This window comes from Somniosus microcephalus, chromosome 29 (assembly GCF_052327205.1).
Source record: "Somniosus microcephalus isolate GS21.2 chromosome 29, FLI_Smic_1.0, whole genome shotgun sequence".
Taxonomy (NCBI): Eukaryota; Metazoa; Chordata; class Chondrichthyes; order Squaliformes; family Somniosidae; genus Somniosus; species Somniosus microcephalus.
The window spans coordinates 20,134,095-20,151,278 of NC_141015.1; the positions used below are offsets into that span (position 1 = coordinate 20,134,095).

The 17,184-nt window shown below is 48.4% G+C and overlaps 1 protein-coding gene across 1 annotated transcript in view; it reads right to left on the reverse strand.

The window, feature by feature from the left end:
- The window catches only part of LOC147098522 (microsomal triglyceride transfer protein large subunit-like), a 149,176-nt gene extending 132,524 nt beyond the window's left edge, over positions 1-16,652 (reverse strand). Inside the window, exons 1-2 of the mRNA XM_085970317.1 lie at positions 16,177-16,652; positions 7,094-7,284 (exon numbers count right to left, since the gene is read on the reverse strand). Of these exons, the coding sequence (XP_085826443.1) occupies positions 7,094-7,284; positions 16,177-16,246 (261 nt within the window). The 5' untranslated portion in view covers positions 16,247-16,652. The remainder of the gene's footprint in view (positions 1-7,093; positions 7,285-16,176) is intronic.
- Between the last annotated feature and the right edge of the window lie 532 nt (positions 16,653-17,184).

The window sequence follows — 17,184 nt, forward strand, 5'->3', positions numbered from 1 at the left end:
CCTCCCCTTTAAGAACTGGCCGGCGCCAGTGTGTCTGTGTTCCATTGCTGACTAACATCACATGAGCTTCGCCAGCGCTCTGAGTTAATGCCTCGCTCTTCGGCCTTTGCGCCTTAAGACAGGTGTGTAGCGCCTGATTTAGCGCTCCAATCACCTCCAGGGGCGATAAAAGCCAAGTTTGCAGTCGGAGGCGATAATTAGCAGCAGGCGCTAAACTTTGCGCCCAGCCGATAATTGCGCCCCAAATGGGGCGATACCGAATTTCTCCCCCTTCAAATTTACCCCATAGTGTGCCACTGAGTTAACTCCTCCAAAGAAACCAAAATAATACTTTGGTTACTGCACTTAGTGCTCACCAGAAGTATTAGTAACATACCACAGGCCATGTTGGTTGCTTAAAGAAAGAACTTGCATTTATATAGCGCCTTTCATGACCTCAGGATGTTCCAAAGTGCTTTACAGCCAATGAAGTACTTTTCAAGTGTAGTGTCGAAATGTGGCAGCCAATTTGCGCACAGCAAGCTCCCACAAACAGCAATGTGATAATGACCAGACAATCTGATTTTAGTGATGTTGGTTGAGGGATAAATATTGGCCGGGACACCGGGGAAAACTCCCCTGCTCTTCTTCAAAATAGTGTCACGATTGAGCCTGATCCTGATCTTTGACCTCACCTGATCTTCAAAATACTGTAGTGTCATGGGATCGTTTACGTCCACCTGAGAAGGCAGACGGGGACTCGGTTTCACGTCTCATCCTAAAGACAGCACTTCTGACAGTGCAGCGCTCACTCAATACTGCAGTGGCGTGCCAACCTAGATTTTGTGCTCAAGTTTCTGGAGTGGAACTTGAACCCATGACCTTCTGACTCAGAGGTGAGAGCGCTACCGACTGAGCCAAATTAAGGATGGTGAAGAGCCTGTTGTGTGCTGAATTAACTGGGCCAACATTAAAAAATCAGCGAGGGTGCTCGTTTCTGACCACCATTCAGTGATCCTATGCTGGAAAGTTTGTGTGAGTGTGAAGATCGGGTGAGGTCAAAGATCAGGATCAGGCTCAGTTATGATGCCCCCCGTGGTTAATTAGAGGAGGTAGATCTTGACTGTGCAATGGTGTAAAATGGGTGATAGCGAATTGAAGTCAATGGGAATAAAAATCAGGATAGATGTAAAACGGGCTGCTGACTCGCTATCGCCCGTCTTACACCATCTACCCCCTTGTGTCTGCCGTGGGTTTGTCGGGAAGCATGTCAATTTCACAAGAAGCAAGCTGGCTCAAATTCCACATTCACTAAAAAAAAATCAACCAAAAAATACTTCAAACCTGTTGGGGGGAAAATTCGGTACCTTAGCAGATGGCGCTAACAGGGTGCTAGAGCGTTATCGCCGGGGCGAGGTGAATCCAATGCCGCACGCCGAATCCCGTTCCCTCGCAATGCCGCTGCTAACAGTTATCGCTGGGAGCCTCAACGCCAGGTGGATCGTGACATCAGTGAGTGTGCAACGCTCTCTGACTGCTCGATCTGCAAAATTGATTGTCACTGGCTACCTTAGTGCCTGGAGTAAACAGTGACAGGGAGAGCTGGCGCAAAGCACCAGGAAGCCGGATCCAGGGACGTTATTTAAAGGGATCAACAGTAATGAGTCATAGCTGTAGATTAGTGGAGTTTCAGTGCTTTCTTGTCAGTTTCACATAGTCCAACAGTCTCATTCTGTAATTGCACAGTTATTTATTATGAGGAGTGTTGTGGCAACTAAAAAGTAGCTACATTTATTCTTAAAAAAATCAAACTGCTACATTTGGTTACATTAATGGGGGCTGTACTGGCAGTCAACCTCGCCCTCCAGGATGTACGGTGGAGGGAGCGGAGGCAGTGAGAAAGACTGGAACATGTGCCCAGAGGGAGGAGGGGGGCCATCAGTGCTCTCAAAAGGAAGCCTTACCCTCCGAGGGTATTCCAAGAGCACTTCTCCTACCTCCAATTAAGTGAGGAGCAGTGTATTAGAGGGCTCCGCTTCACCAAGATGGTCACAGAACTCTGCCACCTCCTGCAATCAGGCCTCCAGCCTCAGATCAGAGCAACCACGGCTTTCTCAGTGGCAGTCAAGGTCACCATTGCCCTCAAATTCTTCAGCAGCGGATCCTTCCAGTCTGCAACAGGAGACATAGCTAACATCTCGCAGTTCGCCGTTCATCGCTGCATCCGGGAGGTCACAGTTGGAGAAGGGACTACATTTCCTTCCCCATCACCAGAGAGAAGCAGGACGAGCATGCATGTGGCTTTGCCAGAATAGCGGGATTCGCCATGGTGCAGGGCGCCATTGACTGCTCCCACGTGGCTTTGCGGGCACCGCATAACAATCTTGACATCTTCCGTAACCGCAAAGGCTACCACTCACTTAATGTGCAGTTGGTGTGCGACCACAGACAGCTAATCCTCAATGTCAATGCCCGGTATCCTGGCATGATGCCATGATGCCTTCATCCTGCGCCAGCACTCTTACAGCCACCATGTCAAGCTCGCGGCTGGCTGGTCGGAGACAAGGTCTATCCGCTCTCCACCTGGCTTATGACTCCCCTCCGCAACCCCAACACTCCAGCCCTGCATTCATATAATGAGAGCCATGCTGCCACCAGGAAGATCATCGAGCAGACCATCTGCATGCTTAAACAATGGTTCCGCTGCCTTGACCGCTCGGGAGAAGCCCTCCTGTACATGGCTGAGCGGGTGTCCCATTTCGTGGTGGTCTGCTGCATGCTCCAAAACTTGGCCATCATGAGGGCCTAGCCCTTGCCACCAGGGATTGCGGGACCACCTCAGGAGGAGGAAAAGGGAGAGGAGAAGGAGGAACAGGAGCGAGGGAGGAGGCAGGACCACCTCAGGAGAAAGAAGAGGGAGAGGAGGAGGAAGAGGAAGATGAGGATGAGGAGGAGGAAAAGGAGCGAGGGAGGAGGCAGCCACTCAATCAGCCTTCCAGAAGGGCGGTCCATGAGCGTCTCATCAGACTGAGGTTCAAATAAATTAAACCCCAGATCCCCGTTGCTAACCACATCCCCATCATTCCATCCCTGTCGCAGGCCATGTCACAGTGCAAAGCTGAAATGAGACACACCACAAAAGAATCCAAACTGAATTAATAAATTTATCAAAAATCAGTGAACACATACTTACAACAACAAAAATATTAACTATTCACCCTTGTGCAATCCATTAGTGCCTCTCGTTACTGTGCCTTTGCCTGCTCTAGTGCTCCTACGAAGTGTTGGCCCAGTGGCTGCAGCAGGGCGGGTGGAAGGCTGCTGAGTGTCCATGCGGGAGACGTCAGATGGCCTTGCAGGAGGCCCTTGACCAGCTCTCGGCCTGTAAGGCCCGGCTGTAGACTGCACCACCTCAGCATGGGTGGCAGCAGTCTGGGATAGTTGGATGACAGGCAGCGACAAGGGCAATGGCGGAATGGCAGTGGTGGGAGCAGGAATGCGTTAATCTGAGAGAGGACAGCAGGTTCCTGTTCCACTGCCGCTCCCCCCGGGCAGCATCTCAGTATCCTTAGCAATCTGCTGGAGCACAGATTGCTGGCCTGCAGCGACACCATGAAAGCCCCGGTCGACGGTGGTAGACCCAGCCACGATGGCAGCAATCAGAGCTTGCGTGGCATCAAGCTGAGACTGCATGTGAGCAGTCTGAGATTGGATGCCACCAAGCATAGACTGCATTACAGCACTGAGACGTTGCGTCGCTTCCGCCTGTGCTGCAATAGAAGCTGCTGCATCGCCCATGACACGTGTCATGGGGTTTGGATCTGCACAGTCTCTCTGGGAGTCAACCATCCTTTGTAGACTGGAAATGATGGGCTCCATGGTGCGCGCAGAGCATTGTGCAATGTTGGAGGCGGACTCCTCCACACTCCTTATCACTGCTGAGAGGCTCTCGGGCACCCTTGCCATTGCACCTATCATCTCTGTGTGCATGCCCATCACCCTTCTTCTAAATGCCTCCCCATCGAGGTCCTCCCCTCCGGGGAGCTGGCCCCAGAACTACCCTTTCCTCCCGGCTTTGCTGTAGCCCACACGTTCCCGGTGCCTCACCCTGTGCAGATCCCGCTACTATACTAGCCTCTAAAGAACACATAGTGCCAGTATCTGAGCTGGTGCCTGTGGGTGAGACATGCAGTGACATGGTGTGTTCTTCCTCCTCCTCTTCTCCCGTCTCGCTCTCTATGGTGCCCTCAGGGTAAAACTGCTCACATACTTGCTCATTATCTGAAAGCATAAATGCACAAGAGTCAGGTTAAGGTGAGGGGAGGGGGGCAGGAAGGGAGAAATGCATGCATACAGCATGATTAGCTGGAAAGTGTGAAACGCTTGTGGGGTGAGGGGGAAGAGGGATGTGAGAAGGAGGAATAGGGATGAGCATACCTTTGTTGTCCCCAAGGGGGTCAATGTCGCTGGTGGCCATGGCGCCCACCACCTAGCGCCCAATAATCTGCAGCACTCTATTTTCCAGCGCAGACAGTGGTTGGGTGTCAGCTTGTCCCCCGCCTGTGCGCTCCTGCTCCCTCCTGTTGTGAGCCACCTTGGCCTGTAAGAGAAAGGAAAGTGTGTGATTGTGGAGCAATGTGTTTGGGTGATGTGCCTGCTATAGTTGAATAGCTGTGCAAGGTGTGAGATGTGGGTGTGAGTGTGGGTAGGTAGAGATTGTTGGTGGGCGAGTGTTGGGGGTGTGGTGCTTTGGGCAGTGTGTGAAGACTGTGGTTCAGATGGTGGTATGTAGCATTTGTTGAAGCATTCACTCACCTTGACCACCTGAGTGAGATCGTTAAATTTCTTCCTGCACTGTGTGTGTGGGCCCTGGGGACCACAGTGCTGCCCGAGACGTGCTGCGCTACCTCCCTCCACATGGTGCAGAAGACTTGCGGCGAGGCCCGCCTGCCACTTGCTGGGTAGAGCACCGCCCTCCGTTTCTCCACAGCAAACGCTTGATCACAGAATCTACGGGCTCTCTCCCTGGGGCGTGGATCTGCCAGCTGCTTCAGTCCTCTGGCTCCTTCTCTTTGACCTGCTGCTGCTTGCTGAGGCAGCTGCACAGCCAGCAATGCTGAGAATGAGGTTCTGCAGCATCAATGAACCTCCCCTTTCTGAAAAGTACTGAAACAGCTTGTGGCAATCATGACTTGCGATTAGACTGCACCTGATATTGGTCCACCCTTTGAGTGCAACCCCAATGAGCTTGGGCTTAAAGGCTTGAATTAGGACTCCAATCATTTCTTTGAGTAGTGAGCACGAATTTTGCGTGCAGTCTAAAGCATTAGCACCTGGCGTTAATTCTCCAACTTTTCTAATGATGCCGCCCATTCCTGGGCTATAATGAATTTCTAGCCCGTTTATTTTTAACAGAGGCCTTTGAATTAAACTTATGAGCTACGGAATCTTAGGAGACTGTGAAGCACTTGTACACTGATATCATACAGCATAATTTCAAGGCTTTAAGCATTTATTTCACTCTCTCACAGAAGCGCAGTCCTGATTTTTTTTCCTGAAGTCCTTTAAAACCGCCATTTTCATTCAACACTACATACCCCTAAAACTTAAATTTCATAATATAATAAAACACATTAAAACAATCAACAAATTATCAATAAAAATCACAAGGCTTTACCATTAACTTACCGATTCCATCTTTCAGCAGCTGAAGGTTTTTCTCCCTCTGGGGCCTCACACGTTTTCCCTCTGCTCCATTCCTGGAGCTTCAATCTTTTGGCTTGGCCCTCAAACCCTGATATTTTTTAGACTTCTGGACCTGTGTAACCACAGCGCCCCGAATGACGTAACATACTGCATGTTTCAGCTCCGCACCTACACTGAACTTCTGGACAGTAAATCGGTTGTCAAGGTCTGAACGGACTCTGAAGTGAAGCAAAGTGAGACTCGAGCAGAGTGAGATGACACCCTCCTGTGAGTCTTACTCCAGTCGAGCCTTGCCTCTGGATTCAGGCTAATACTTACACTGTAACTGTGCTGATGTGAAGCAAAACTGCTTCGCACCGACAGTACAGCTATAGAGTGAATGCATCCTGGGATTATTGTCTTTTGCCATGCATGTGTTCAGGCCTCAGGATGTACTCTGCCTGCCCACACACTCTTCTCTCAGCTGTCTCTGTTCCGAGTGTAAATGTGGGTACCTTTCCCTGGAACATACACAAACATTCAGGTCTCTGTGCACATGCTCTGCTCTCAGCCAATAACTTTGTCTCTTCCTGTTGTCTCTTCCTGGTCCCTCAGCAGTTGTGGTCTCTGCATCCAACGTAACCGTGGTCATGTTCTCTCTGCTTTTGGCATGGCCATGACCACTATCTCCTGTCCTGATGGTTTGACCATTCCTCCTGGTCTCATCCCAGTGCCAGAATCCCTCTCCCCTCCATCCGCTCTCAAACTCCAGCACTTCCCGGGGCTCCCAAATCCCAGCACTCCCAGATCCCAGAACTCTAAGTTTTCCCAGATCCCAATGCATCCCCTCGACTATCCAAGAACCTCACACCAAGACCTTCTCCTCCTTCCCCACCAAGTGATGCCAGGTCCCATCGGTCCCCAGTATTCCCAGGGCCCAGCCCTGCTCAACAACAACAACTTGCATTTATATAGCACCTTTAAAGTAGCACAACATCCCAAGGCACTTCACAGGAGTGCTATCAGACAACATTTGATACCGAGCCACGTAAAAAAATAACCAAAACTTGGTCAAAGAGGTAGGTTTTAAAGAGTGCCTTAAAAAAGGAAAGCGAGGTAGAGAGGTTTAGGGAGGGAATCCAGAGCTTAGGGTCTAGGCAACTGAAGGCATGGCCGCCAACAGTGGATTGATGAAAATTGGGGTTGCGCAAGAGGCCAGAATTGGAGGAGCGCAGAGGTCTCGGAGGGTTGTAGGGCTGGAGAAGGTTACAGAGGTAGGGCCATGGAGGGATTTAAACATTCCAAAGCCTCAATCTGCAATCTCCCTGATCTCAACCGTGCAAATACTCCCACGTCCCAACTTCCCAAACTTACTATGCAATGTTGAGGGAGATAAACTGCTAACATTAAGAAAAAGTAATATACTTACTTGCAACTGAATGAGCTGCTCAAGCTGGTTGCTGCTATTTTCCCAAACAGCATGAAGTTGAACGACAGCTTCAATCCTGAATCCTGATCCTGGCAATGCTGCTGGACTGGACAAGGTCTCCAATAACAAATCCACATTGTACTTATACTTAAACAATGCACCGGATTTGTATGCAAGACCTACAGTTTGTGCTAAGGCAGAAAAAGTACAAAGTTATTACATTTTATCCAAACAAGCATTTAATGCAATGATGACATTAGTTCTTTTGATGATTTTCTTGATATCTAGTCCAACAAAGTGTGTGATCTGTTTTGAGTGCGACGGGATTGCCCTTTTAGAACACTGTCTTTTCACATCTAGTCAAGATTTGAATAGGATAAAAGCCTTCTCTCTGTGTTGGCCTATGGTCCTATGTTAAATTACTTTGCTTCATATGACTATAATAAAATCATTAATGATGCTTCAGACTTTCCTACCAGTATTACTGAAAGGCGCCAAGCTTCCCTTAATAGGCAGTCCCGAGATCCCTTTTAAAAGCTCCAATGGCGATCTAATGGTTTTCCAGACTTCAGTCAAGCGGTAGAGTAATTCCTTAATTGTACCCAAAAAATACATCCAGGCAGCCACCATTGTTTCATTGTTTTATGATTGTAGATGAAATGGTTACAGGAGGGTTGGTTTGGACTGGACATTTGTTGTTTATTCCTGAACCTGAAATCTACCCAACAAGGGGAAGTTAATTTCCACTTATCTACATATTTGCTGGGATTCTTTGTATAGATAAATATAAGAATTCATAAAATTCTACATGATTATGGAGTTTGTAAATTCATTTAGGGCAATTGCAGTTGGCAGAAACACAAATACTTACACCCCATCAGTCTGGCCCGGATAAAAACCCCAGGTTCCAGAAGGGAAATGACACATTTCAACCATTCCTTAAATCATATTGCTTGAGTTTTCATCATCATCAATAACCACAACAACTTGCATTTATATAGTGCATTCAGTGTAGAAAAATGTCCGAAGAGCTTCAGAGATGGAATGAAAGACTGGATGGTGAGAAAAAAGAGAGATATTAGAAGGGGTGACCAAAAACATGGTCGAAGAGGTGGATTTTATGGAGGGTCTTAAAGGAGGAGATGGGCATTGTAGGGCTGGAGGAGGCTGCAGAAATAGGATGGGGCGAGGGCATGGAGCCATTTAACACCAGGATAGGAATTTAAAATGTGAGGCATTGGAGAGCCAGGCACCAATGTAGGTCAGCAAGAACAAGTGGGGTGATGGGCAAGTGTGATTTGGTGCAAGTTAGTATACGGCAGCAGAGTTTTGGATGAGCTGAAGTTCACGGAGGGGTGGGAGGGGTGTATAGGACGGGTGGCTGGCCAGGAAAGAATTTGAACAGCAGCAGAAAATGCTGGAAATACTCAGCAGGCCAGGCAGCATCCGTGGAGAGAGAAACAGAGTTAATGGCCTAGAAATTCAGTGCCCTTAGCGCCGATTTTGCGGCGCTAGAGGGCCTAGCGCTGCAATTGGCGCCGGCGCCGAAATTGCCTGGGGCCCTTCCGCCGCGGTAGACCGGTAGCGCTGCGCCGGCACCGATGACGTCATCGGTGTGCGCAGCGTCCCGGTTGCCATGCCGACGGGCCCCAGCGCCGAAATTCAGTTGCGGCCGCCTCGCCCGTGGCAGCCGCAACTAAGACTCTGGCAACAGAGTCTTACATGACTTTGCGCCGGCGCATTAAAGGCACCGCGGCGGCCGGCCGCTTTCCCGCCGGCCGCCTGGCCGCAGCTCCCTCCCCGGACTTCCCCCCCCCCCCCCCCCCCCGGAACAGAAGCAAGCCCGGCACTTGTCCGAGGTGCCGGGCTCATTTTTAAAAAGATTTTCGCGGGCCGCGGCCGGGTGCAGGCAGCTCCTCCTTAAGGGAAGGAGGAGGCCTGCACTTCCCGAACCTGCCGCACCGCAGCGGGCGCCGCAGCGCCGGAATAGCGCCGATATTCAGCGCGTAGCGCCAGTTTTCAGGCGCAAACAGCTCTCAGCAGCGCCGGCAGCCGTTTGGGCGCAGAATTGGTGAATTTTGGGCCCGACCAGCGCGACTTAGCTCCGGCACTAACTTCCGGCGCTAAAGCCCTGGCTGCGCCAAAACTCAATTTCTAGGCCAATGTTTCAGGTCTGGGACCCTTCGTCAGAACTGGAAAAAGTTAGAGATGTAACAGGTTTTAAGCTAGTACAGAGGCAGGGAAAGGGGGGAGGGGAGGAAGGAACAAAAGGGATGGTCTGTGATAGGGTGGGAGGCAGGAGGGATTAAATGTTGCAAATGGGGATGGCAGAATCATCAACAGCTGCCATGTGAAAAAATAGGGGCCAAGGTTATGATCTGAAATTGTTGAACTCAATGTGGAGTCCAGAAGGCTGTAAAGTGCCTAATCGAAAGATGAGGTGCTGTTCCTCGAGCTTACGTTGAGCTTCGTTGGAACAGTGTAAGAGGCCAAGGACAGTGAGGTCCGAGTGGGAATGGAGCGGAGAATTAAAATGACAGGCGACCGGAAGCTCAGGGTCACCCTTACGGACTGAACGGAGGTGTTCCGCAAAGCGGTCACCCAATCTGCGTTTGGTCTCCCCAGTGTAGAGGAGACCGCACCGTGAGCAGCAAATACAGTATACTAGATTGCAAGAGGTACAAGTAAATCGCTGTTTCACCTGGAAGGAGTGTTTGGGGCCCTGGACAGTGGGAAGGGGGGAGGTAAAAGGGCAGGTGTTGCATCTCCTGCGCTTGCACGGGAAGGTGCCGTGCGGAGGGGAGGGGCTGTTGGGGGTGATTGAGGAGTGGACCAGGGTGTTGCGGAGGGAGCGGTCCCTACGGAATGCTGAAAGGGGAGGGGAGGGGAAGATGCATTTGGTGGTGGGATCCCGCTGGAGGTGGTGGAAATGGCAGAGGATGATCTGTTGAATGTGGAGGCTGGTGGGGCGAAAGGTGAGGACAAGGGGAACCCTATCGTGGTTCCGGGAGGGAGAAGGGGTGAGAGCAGAAGAGACTGAAGGTGACAAAGTCATGGATGAGGGTTTCAGCAGCAGATGGGTGGAGGTGAGCGCTAGTATGGGGGTTAAATCCCATCACATATATGGATAAGTGGAAAATAACTTTCTCTTACCAGCCAGAGCTCAGTTTCAGTATAACCAGCCAAGTTCAGAGAGGCAGAGGTGAGTTATGTTATTGAGGTTTTTTGTGATTAAGAAGATATGGGGTGAGAAGCCCAGCTCAGGGTCAAATTGGATACCGAGGTTGTAAGCAGTCTGGTTCAGCCTGAGACAATGGCCGGAAAGAGGGGTGGCATCAGTGGCAAAGGTACAGAGCTTGTAGTGGGGGCCAAAGATGATGGCTTTGGTCTTCCCAATGTTTAGCTGGAAGGAATTGGAGCTCATCCAAGATTCAATGTCAAACGAGCAGTCTGACAGCACAGAGGCAGTGGATAGGTCAAGAAAGGTGATGGAGAGGTAAAGCTGGGTGTCATCAGCACACATGTGAAAGTTGATCCTATGTCTGTAGTTGACGTGGCCAAGTGGCAGCATATAGATGAGAAAAAGGGACCAAGGATAGATCATTGAGAGACACAAGAGGTAACAGTGTGGGGATAGGAAGAGAAGTCGTTGCTGGAGATGTTCTGGCTATGATTAGATAGGTTAGAATAGAACCAAGCGAAAGCAATCCCATGGAGTGGAACAATGGAGGATAGGCGCTGGAAGAGGACGGTGTCAGAGGCTGCAGACTGGTCAAGGAGGATGAAGAGTGAAATCGCACCATGGATTTGGGAGGCACCAATGTGTTCAAAGACCTTGGAGAGGAAAGGGAGGTTGGAGATGGGGCAGTAGTTCACATAACAGAGGGATCGAGTGGGAAAGGGTGATGCCGACAGTTTGGAAAGGGAAGGAACCAGCTCATATACTCCATGAGCTCCTTGCACTTGTTGTTGGAGGTGAGGTTCCATGGGGGAAAGGTGAGGGGATTAAGGAGATGGTTGGTAGTGCAGAAAAGAAGCCAGTGGAGGATATTTGCTCTCCAAGATGACCTTGTAGTGGCGGTTTTGGAAGAGGAGAGTGAGGCCCAGTAGCTCTTGACATGATCCAGCCATACCTGGCAATGGATGGGATAAGCCAGCTGTGCACCAGTACTTGGAAAATACAAATTTAAGTGAGGTAAAAGAGCAAAGGGATCTCGGAGTACAAATACACAAATCACTGAAAGTAGCGACACTGCTTAACAAGGCCATAAAAAAAGCAAACCAAGCACTCGGGTTTATTTCTAGATGGATTGAATCGAAAAATAGAGAAATTATGCTAAACTTGTATCGAACCTTGGTTAGACCGCACTTGGAGTACTGTGTACAGTTCTGGTCGCCATATTATAAAAAGGATATAGAGGCACTGGAGAGGGTGCCGAGATTTACAAGGATGATACCAGAAATGCGAGGTTATACCCATCAGGAAAGGCCGAACAGGCTGGGTCTCAAAAGAGAAGACTGAGGGGTGACCTAATCGAGGTCTTTAAAATTATGAAAGGTTTTGATAGAGTGGATACAGAGAGAGTGTTTCCACTCGTGGGGAAGAGCAAAACTAGAGGCCATCAATATAAGATAGTCACCAAGAAATCAAATAGGGAATTCAGAAGGAACTTCTTTACCCAGAGAGTGGTGAGAATGTGGAACTCGTTACCACAGGGAGTGGTTGAAGCGAATAGTATGGATGCATTTAAGTGGAGGCTAGACAAGCCTATGAGGGAGAAGGGAATCGAGGGTTATGCTGATAGAGTTAGATGAGGAAAGACGGGAGGAGGCTCGAGTGGAGCATAAACGCCGGCATGGACTGGTTGGCCGAATGGCCTGTTTCTGTGCCGTATATCCGATGTAATCCTAAGTCTGTGCCCTGTGGACTTGAGGGAGCAAAGACGGGAACCATACCAGAGGAATGACCAGAAAGAGAGAGAGAGAGCAACGGTATTGCTGGGTCAAGGGCATCAAAGGTGGTGGTGAGAAAATAGTTCAGCAAATTGATCAGCAGAAGTATCATGGTGAATGGAGGGCCTCTAGGCAGTTGGGAGTTTAAAATGTAGTTGTAAGTGACTTGGGAGAGAGTTTTTTCCAGGGGTGGGTACAGAATGAAGTGCGGTCGGAAGGGGATGGGGGGGATGTGAGTAGTGAAGGAAGTGGTCGGAGATAGCCTTGTCAGTGATCAAGGCCACAGGAGTAGAGAGGCCATGGGAAATGACAAGGCTGAATGGGTGGCCAAGAATATGGGTAGGAGAGTTTATATGGAGGGAGAGGTTAAGAAATGACAGGAGCTGTAAAAACAACATTGCCCAGCACCCTAAGCAAATGTCCCAACTGAATGAAAACAATAACAATTTCTTTATAGAATCCTGGTTTTCTACAGACACTGGGCCACCCAGAACTACTTGACAGCAGAGAGGAAACATAAATGTTATCAGAAACAAAATAATTCAATTTAAGCATCTTTTACATTCCCCCTTCCCCCCCACACAGGGTGTTGACACTTCCTGTACCCTTTACCAGTGGAACAGGGTTGAGTGGTTGTGTCTTTAAGCAAGTGCGGGTTGTTCTCTGCATTATATTGAAGAAAACTGTGTCACACAATTTGACAAAGTACCGAGTGATGTACTCAGTGTCCTTAGTTTGCTCGTTCCACCATTTATTGATTCACAGAATCACAGAAACCCCACAGTGCAGATAGAGGCCATTTCGGCCCATCGAGCCTGCACCGACACATATCCCACCCGATCCCTGTAACCCCTACACCAACACATATCCCACCCTATCCCCGTAACCCCACGTATTTAATCCCCCTAACACTAAGGGTCAATTTATCATAGCCAATCAACCTAACCCGCACATCTTTGGACTGTGGGAGGAAACCAGAGCACCCGGAGAAAACCCACGCAAACACGGGGAGAATGTGCAAATTCCACACAGACAGTCACCCGAGGCCGGATTCGAACCCGGGTCCCTGGCGCTGTGAGGCAACAGTGCTAACCACTATGCCACCGTGCTGCATTATTAATCTATTTTATTCCTGTCTATAGTTTCAGACCTTATCCATGTTGATGGTAAAACTGATAACAACATATATTTTTACTCGTCTCTTACATGTGTTGTACCACAAATCACTACCATCGCATTCTGTCTATCTTTTTAGTCGCAGCTTGCTGTATAAGAGAAGTAAAAATTTGCAGGAACAGAAAGACACATTTTCAACTTGATAGTAAACTTTTCTGCTTTGTATTAAGTTTTTTGGAAGAACACTGTCCCCCCCCCCACCACCCCTCCCCCTCCCCTCCCCCAAAGATTAAGTCTGATTGTGTTCTGGGAGTCCAACAGGTATCCTGCCAGCCAATCAGATATCAGACCTGCTCCCTGTCAGCCTAACTTCAAGGGTAACACCTTCATTCATGTATGTCAACAATTATATATATCCATAATAATATTGTATAAAAGATGACATGAAACTTGGAAGTGTAATAAAAAGTGAGGAAGATAGTAATAGACTTCAAGAGGACATAGACAGGCTGGTGGAATGGGCGGACACATGGCAGATGAAATTCAATGCAGAAAAGTGTGAGGTGATACATTCTGGCAGGAAGAATGAGGAGGGACCATACAAGCTAAATGGTACAATTTTAAAAGGGGCGCAAGAACAGAGAGACCTGGGGTTGTTCACAAATCTTTGAAGGTGGCAGGACAGGTTAACAATGCGGCTAATAAAGCATATGGGATCTTGGGCTTTATAAATAGAGACAATAGATTGGATTTTCTCAATGGGAAGCTTTTGAAGGCGGGACTGCTGCTTGCCGGCTTTCAATCCCGCCTCCATCAGCTTCTGGCCAATCAGCGGGATTTTCCCTTGATTGACCTTGTTAAACCCGCCCAGCGGGCTCAGCAGGCCAATTAGGGAGGAAGTCAGTGCCAGAGCACGTCAACGTATGACGTGCCATCTGTCAAGAACTTTTGAAAGAAGAAATGTCAGCGTTTGACAGCTCTGTGAAGCTGTGTAGTTTGATGAGTCCTTGTGTCCAGGACTCATCAAAACTTTCAACTTTGCAGAAATCACCTGGTTGTTGGTTCGGAGGATCCAACAGCCAGTCTGTGATATCTACAATGGAGATGTCGGGACTCTGGCTCCACAGCAGCTGAAGGCTGTAGGCAGAAACAAAGGTAAGTGAACATTTTCTAACACTTTACACTCACCTTACATACTTACCACTCCACACTTGCACCCATCACTCACCTCTACATTGCATTTTCAGACCCCTCCGACCTCCGCAGACCTCCAACTCGTCTCCTACACCCTGGCGGGGTTCCCCGAGATTGGGAAGCCTGCACGTCACAGCAAAAAATGGGGATAATCCTATTTTCTGCCTGTTAACAGGCAGTTAATAGGCTTTAATCCCTTTCCCGCCTCGAGGAGACGGGACCCGGGGCAGGTCAAGAGGGCAAGGAGGCGGGTTGGGGGCGGGTTTGCCACCCGCCCCCAAATTCTGCAACTTTACCGGCAGCCCCGCCTCCATACCCGCCTCCTCAGGGCTGACAAAACCCAGCCCATGGAGTACAAAAGCCAGGAAGTTATGCTAAACCTATAAAAACATTAGTTCGGCCCCAGCTGGAGTACTGTGTTCAATTCTGGGCACCACACTTTAGGAAGGACTTGCATTTAAAGCGCGTTACAGCCAATGAAGTACTTTTGGAGTGTAGTCACTGTTGTAATGTGGGAAATGTGGCAGCCAATTTGCGCACAGCAAGCTCCCACAAACAGCAATGTGATAATGACCAGATAATCTGTTTCTGTTATGTTGGTTGAGGGATAAATATTGGCCAGGACACCAGGGATAACTCCCCTGCTCTTCTTCGAAATAGTGCCACGGGATCTTTTACGTCCACCTGAAAAAGCAGACGGGGCCTCGGTTTAACGTCTCATCCAAAAGACAGCACCTCCGACAGTGCAGCACTCCCTCAGCACTGCACTGGAGAGTCAGCCTAGCTTTTTGTGCTCAAGCCTCCTGGAGTGGGACTATGAACCCACAACCTCCTGACTCAGAGGTGAGTGTGCTACCCACTGAGCCACAGCTGACACTTTAAGGCTTTGGAGAGGATATGGAAGAGATTTACTAGAATGGTCCCAGGGTTAAGGGATTACAGTTACATGGATAGACTGGAGAAGCTGGGTTTGTTCTCCTCAGAAGAAGGCTAAGGGATTTGATAAAGGTGTTTAAAATCATGAAGGATTTAGATAGAGTAAATAAAGTGAAACTGTGTCCAATGGCTGAAGGATCGATAACGAGAGGGTATAAGAACCAGAGGTGACATGAGGAAAAACTGTTTTTACGCAATGATTGGTTAGGATTTGGAATGCACTGCCTGATGGGTGATGGACACAGATTCAATAGTAGCCTTCAAAAGGGAATTGGAGAAAAAAAGTCCTGAATTTAAATAACATCTTTCACAACCTCATGACCTCGCAAAGTGCTTTACAACTAATTAAGTACTTATGAAGTGTAGTCACTGTTATAATGTAGGAACATGTATTATCTATAATTTAATTATATCTAAATCTTGTATCAAAAATATTGCAAGTATATGTGTATATATGCACATATATTTGATACATAGGCTTTTGGATTAAACAGAATAAATGTGACAAATCAGCCCTCTATCCCCAGTAGTTGTGCCTACATTTTTAACACTTGTTTCTGTCTTCCCCGTAACTTTTCCTCAGAATATCTGAACTATTGGTAAGCTGGTAAGTTGTGGATTAGTCGGCAACTAGACCACCCCGTCCCTGTGTCTGCCCTCCCCAGTCGCATTCTTCCCTTTCCAAACCAAATATCAGACTATAGCTCTGAGGATTAGGTTGTTTCCTGCGGAAATACAAGATCGAGGGGGCAGAGTTTACAATTGGGGGATTGGAAAGACCAGAAACATCAATGAAACCTTATTGCTTTTTTTGCACGCTGTCTCCTCTTTCAGCTTGGCGTTCAGTTCGCTTACTCTAACACACAGTGCGCGGAGAGCCTCACCTTCAGCAGATCGGAGCGTGAAGATCACCAACATCAGCATCCACTTCCTTGAGACTTCCGGAGTCCCCATGATCCGCTCCCAACGTTTCACTTTGACTCCAGACCCTGATCAATTTCAAGGAATTGGAAACGGAGTCAGGGCTTTAACCGCCTGGCTAGGGATCAGAGAGGGGAACGCCAGGCTGGCAGGACAGGGCCAGAGTGAGGAGCCTGCAGACCTGGAAAAGGAATTTCTAAAAAAAAAAGACTTGCGAAACTTGCCGGAACTTGCAACATTTGCTGAAGTTTTGTAATTGAGCGAGAGGGGTGTCCCGCAGCGATCAATGACTGTGTAGGGGGCGGCGGCTGTCTGGGTGCACCTGTCTGAGTCTGTGCGTCTGGCTGCCCTTGTGTGAATGTTTTGATGTGGGAGTCTATTTGTGTGTGTGTGTCTGTAATTATTTGTCGGTGTATGTGTGTGGATCTATGAGTGTTTTTGTGTGATTATATGGGTCTGGCTATATCTTTGTCTGGAAGTCTAACTGTGTGTGAATGTATTTCTGTGTGTCTCTGTTCTCTACTGGATTGTTAGATCAACAAACACTGAAACTCTCCATGCAACCAGAAGCAAAAACTACCGACTGGCAAACTGGTGCAACACTTTCAAACTCCCCGGGAAACAACCCAACCTTCAGAGGTATAATCTGATACTTAGTTTGGAAAGGGAAAAGTATGACTGAGAGGACAGGAGTCACAGGGAAGGAGAAATTTGGTGATAAAAGAGATAAAAATTAAACAGAGATAGAACAGTATGTTTAAGTACAGATTTAATGAGAATAAATTACAGCATTTTTAAAAGAAAGGACAAAACAACCAGCAAAGAAATTCAGTTTATTTTTAATAAGAGGGAGTCCAGTGATCAAAACACATTTCAAAATTCAATTATATGAGGATATATGAATGACTGAGATTTTTTAATATGACCAGCAATGGGTTCCAATCCATCATTGGAGCACGCCAGAATCTCCT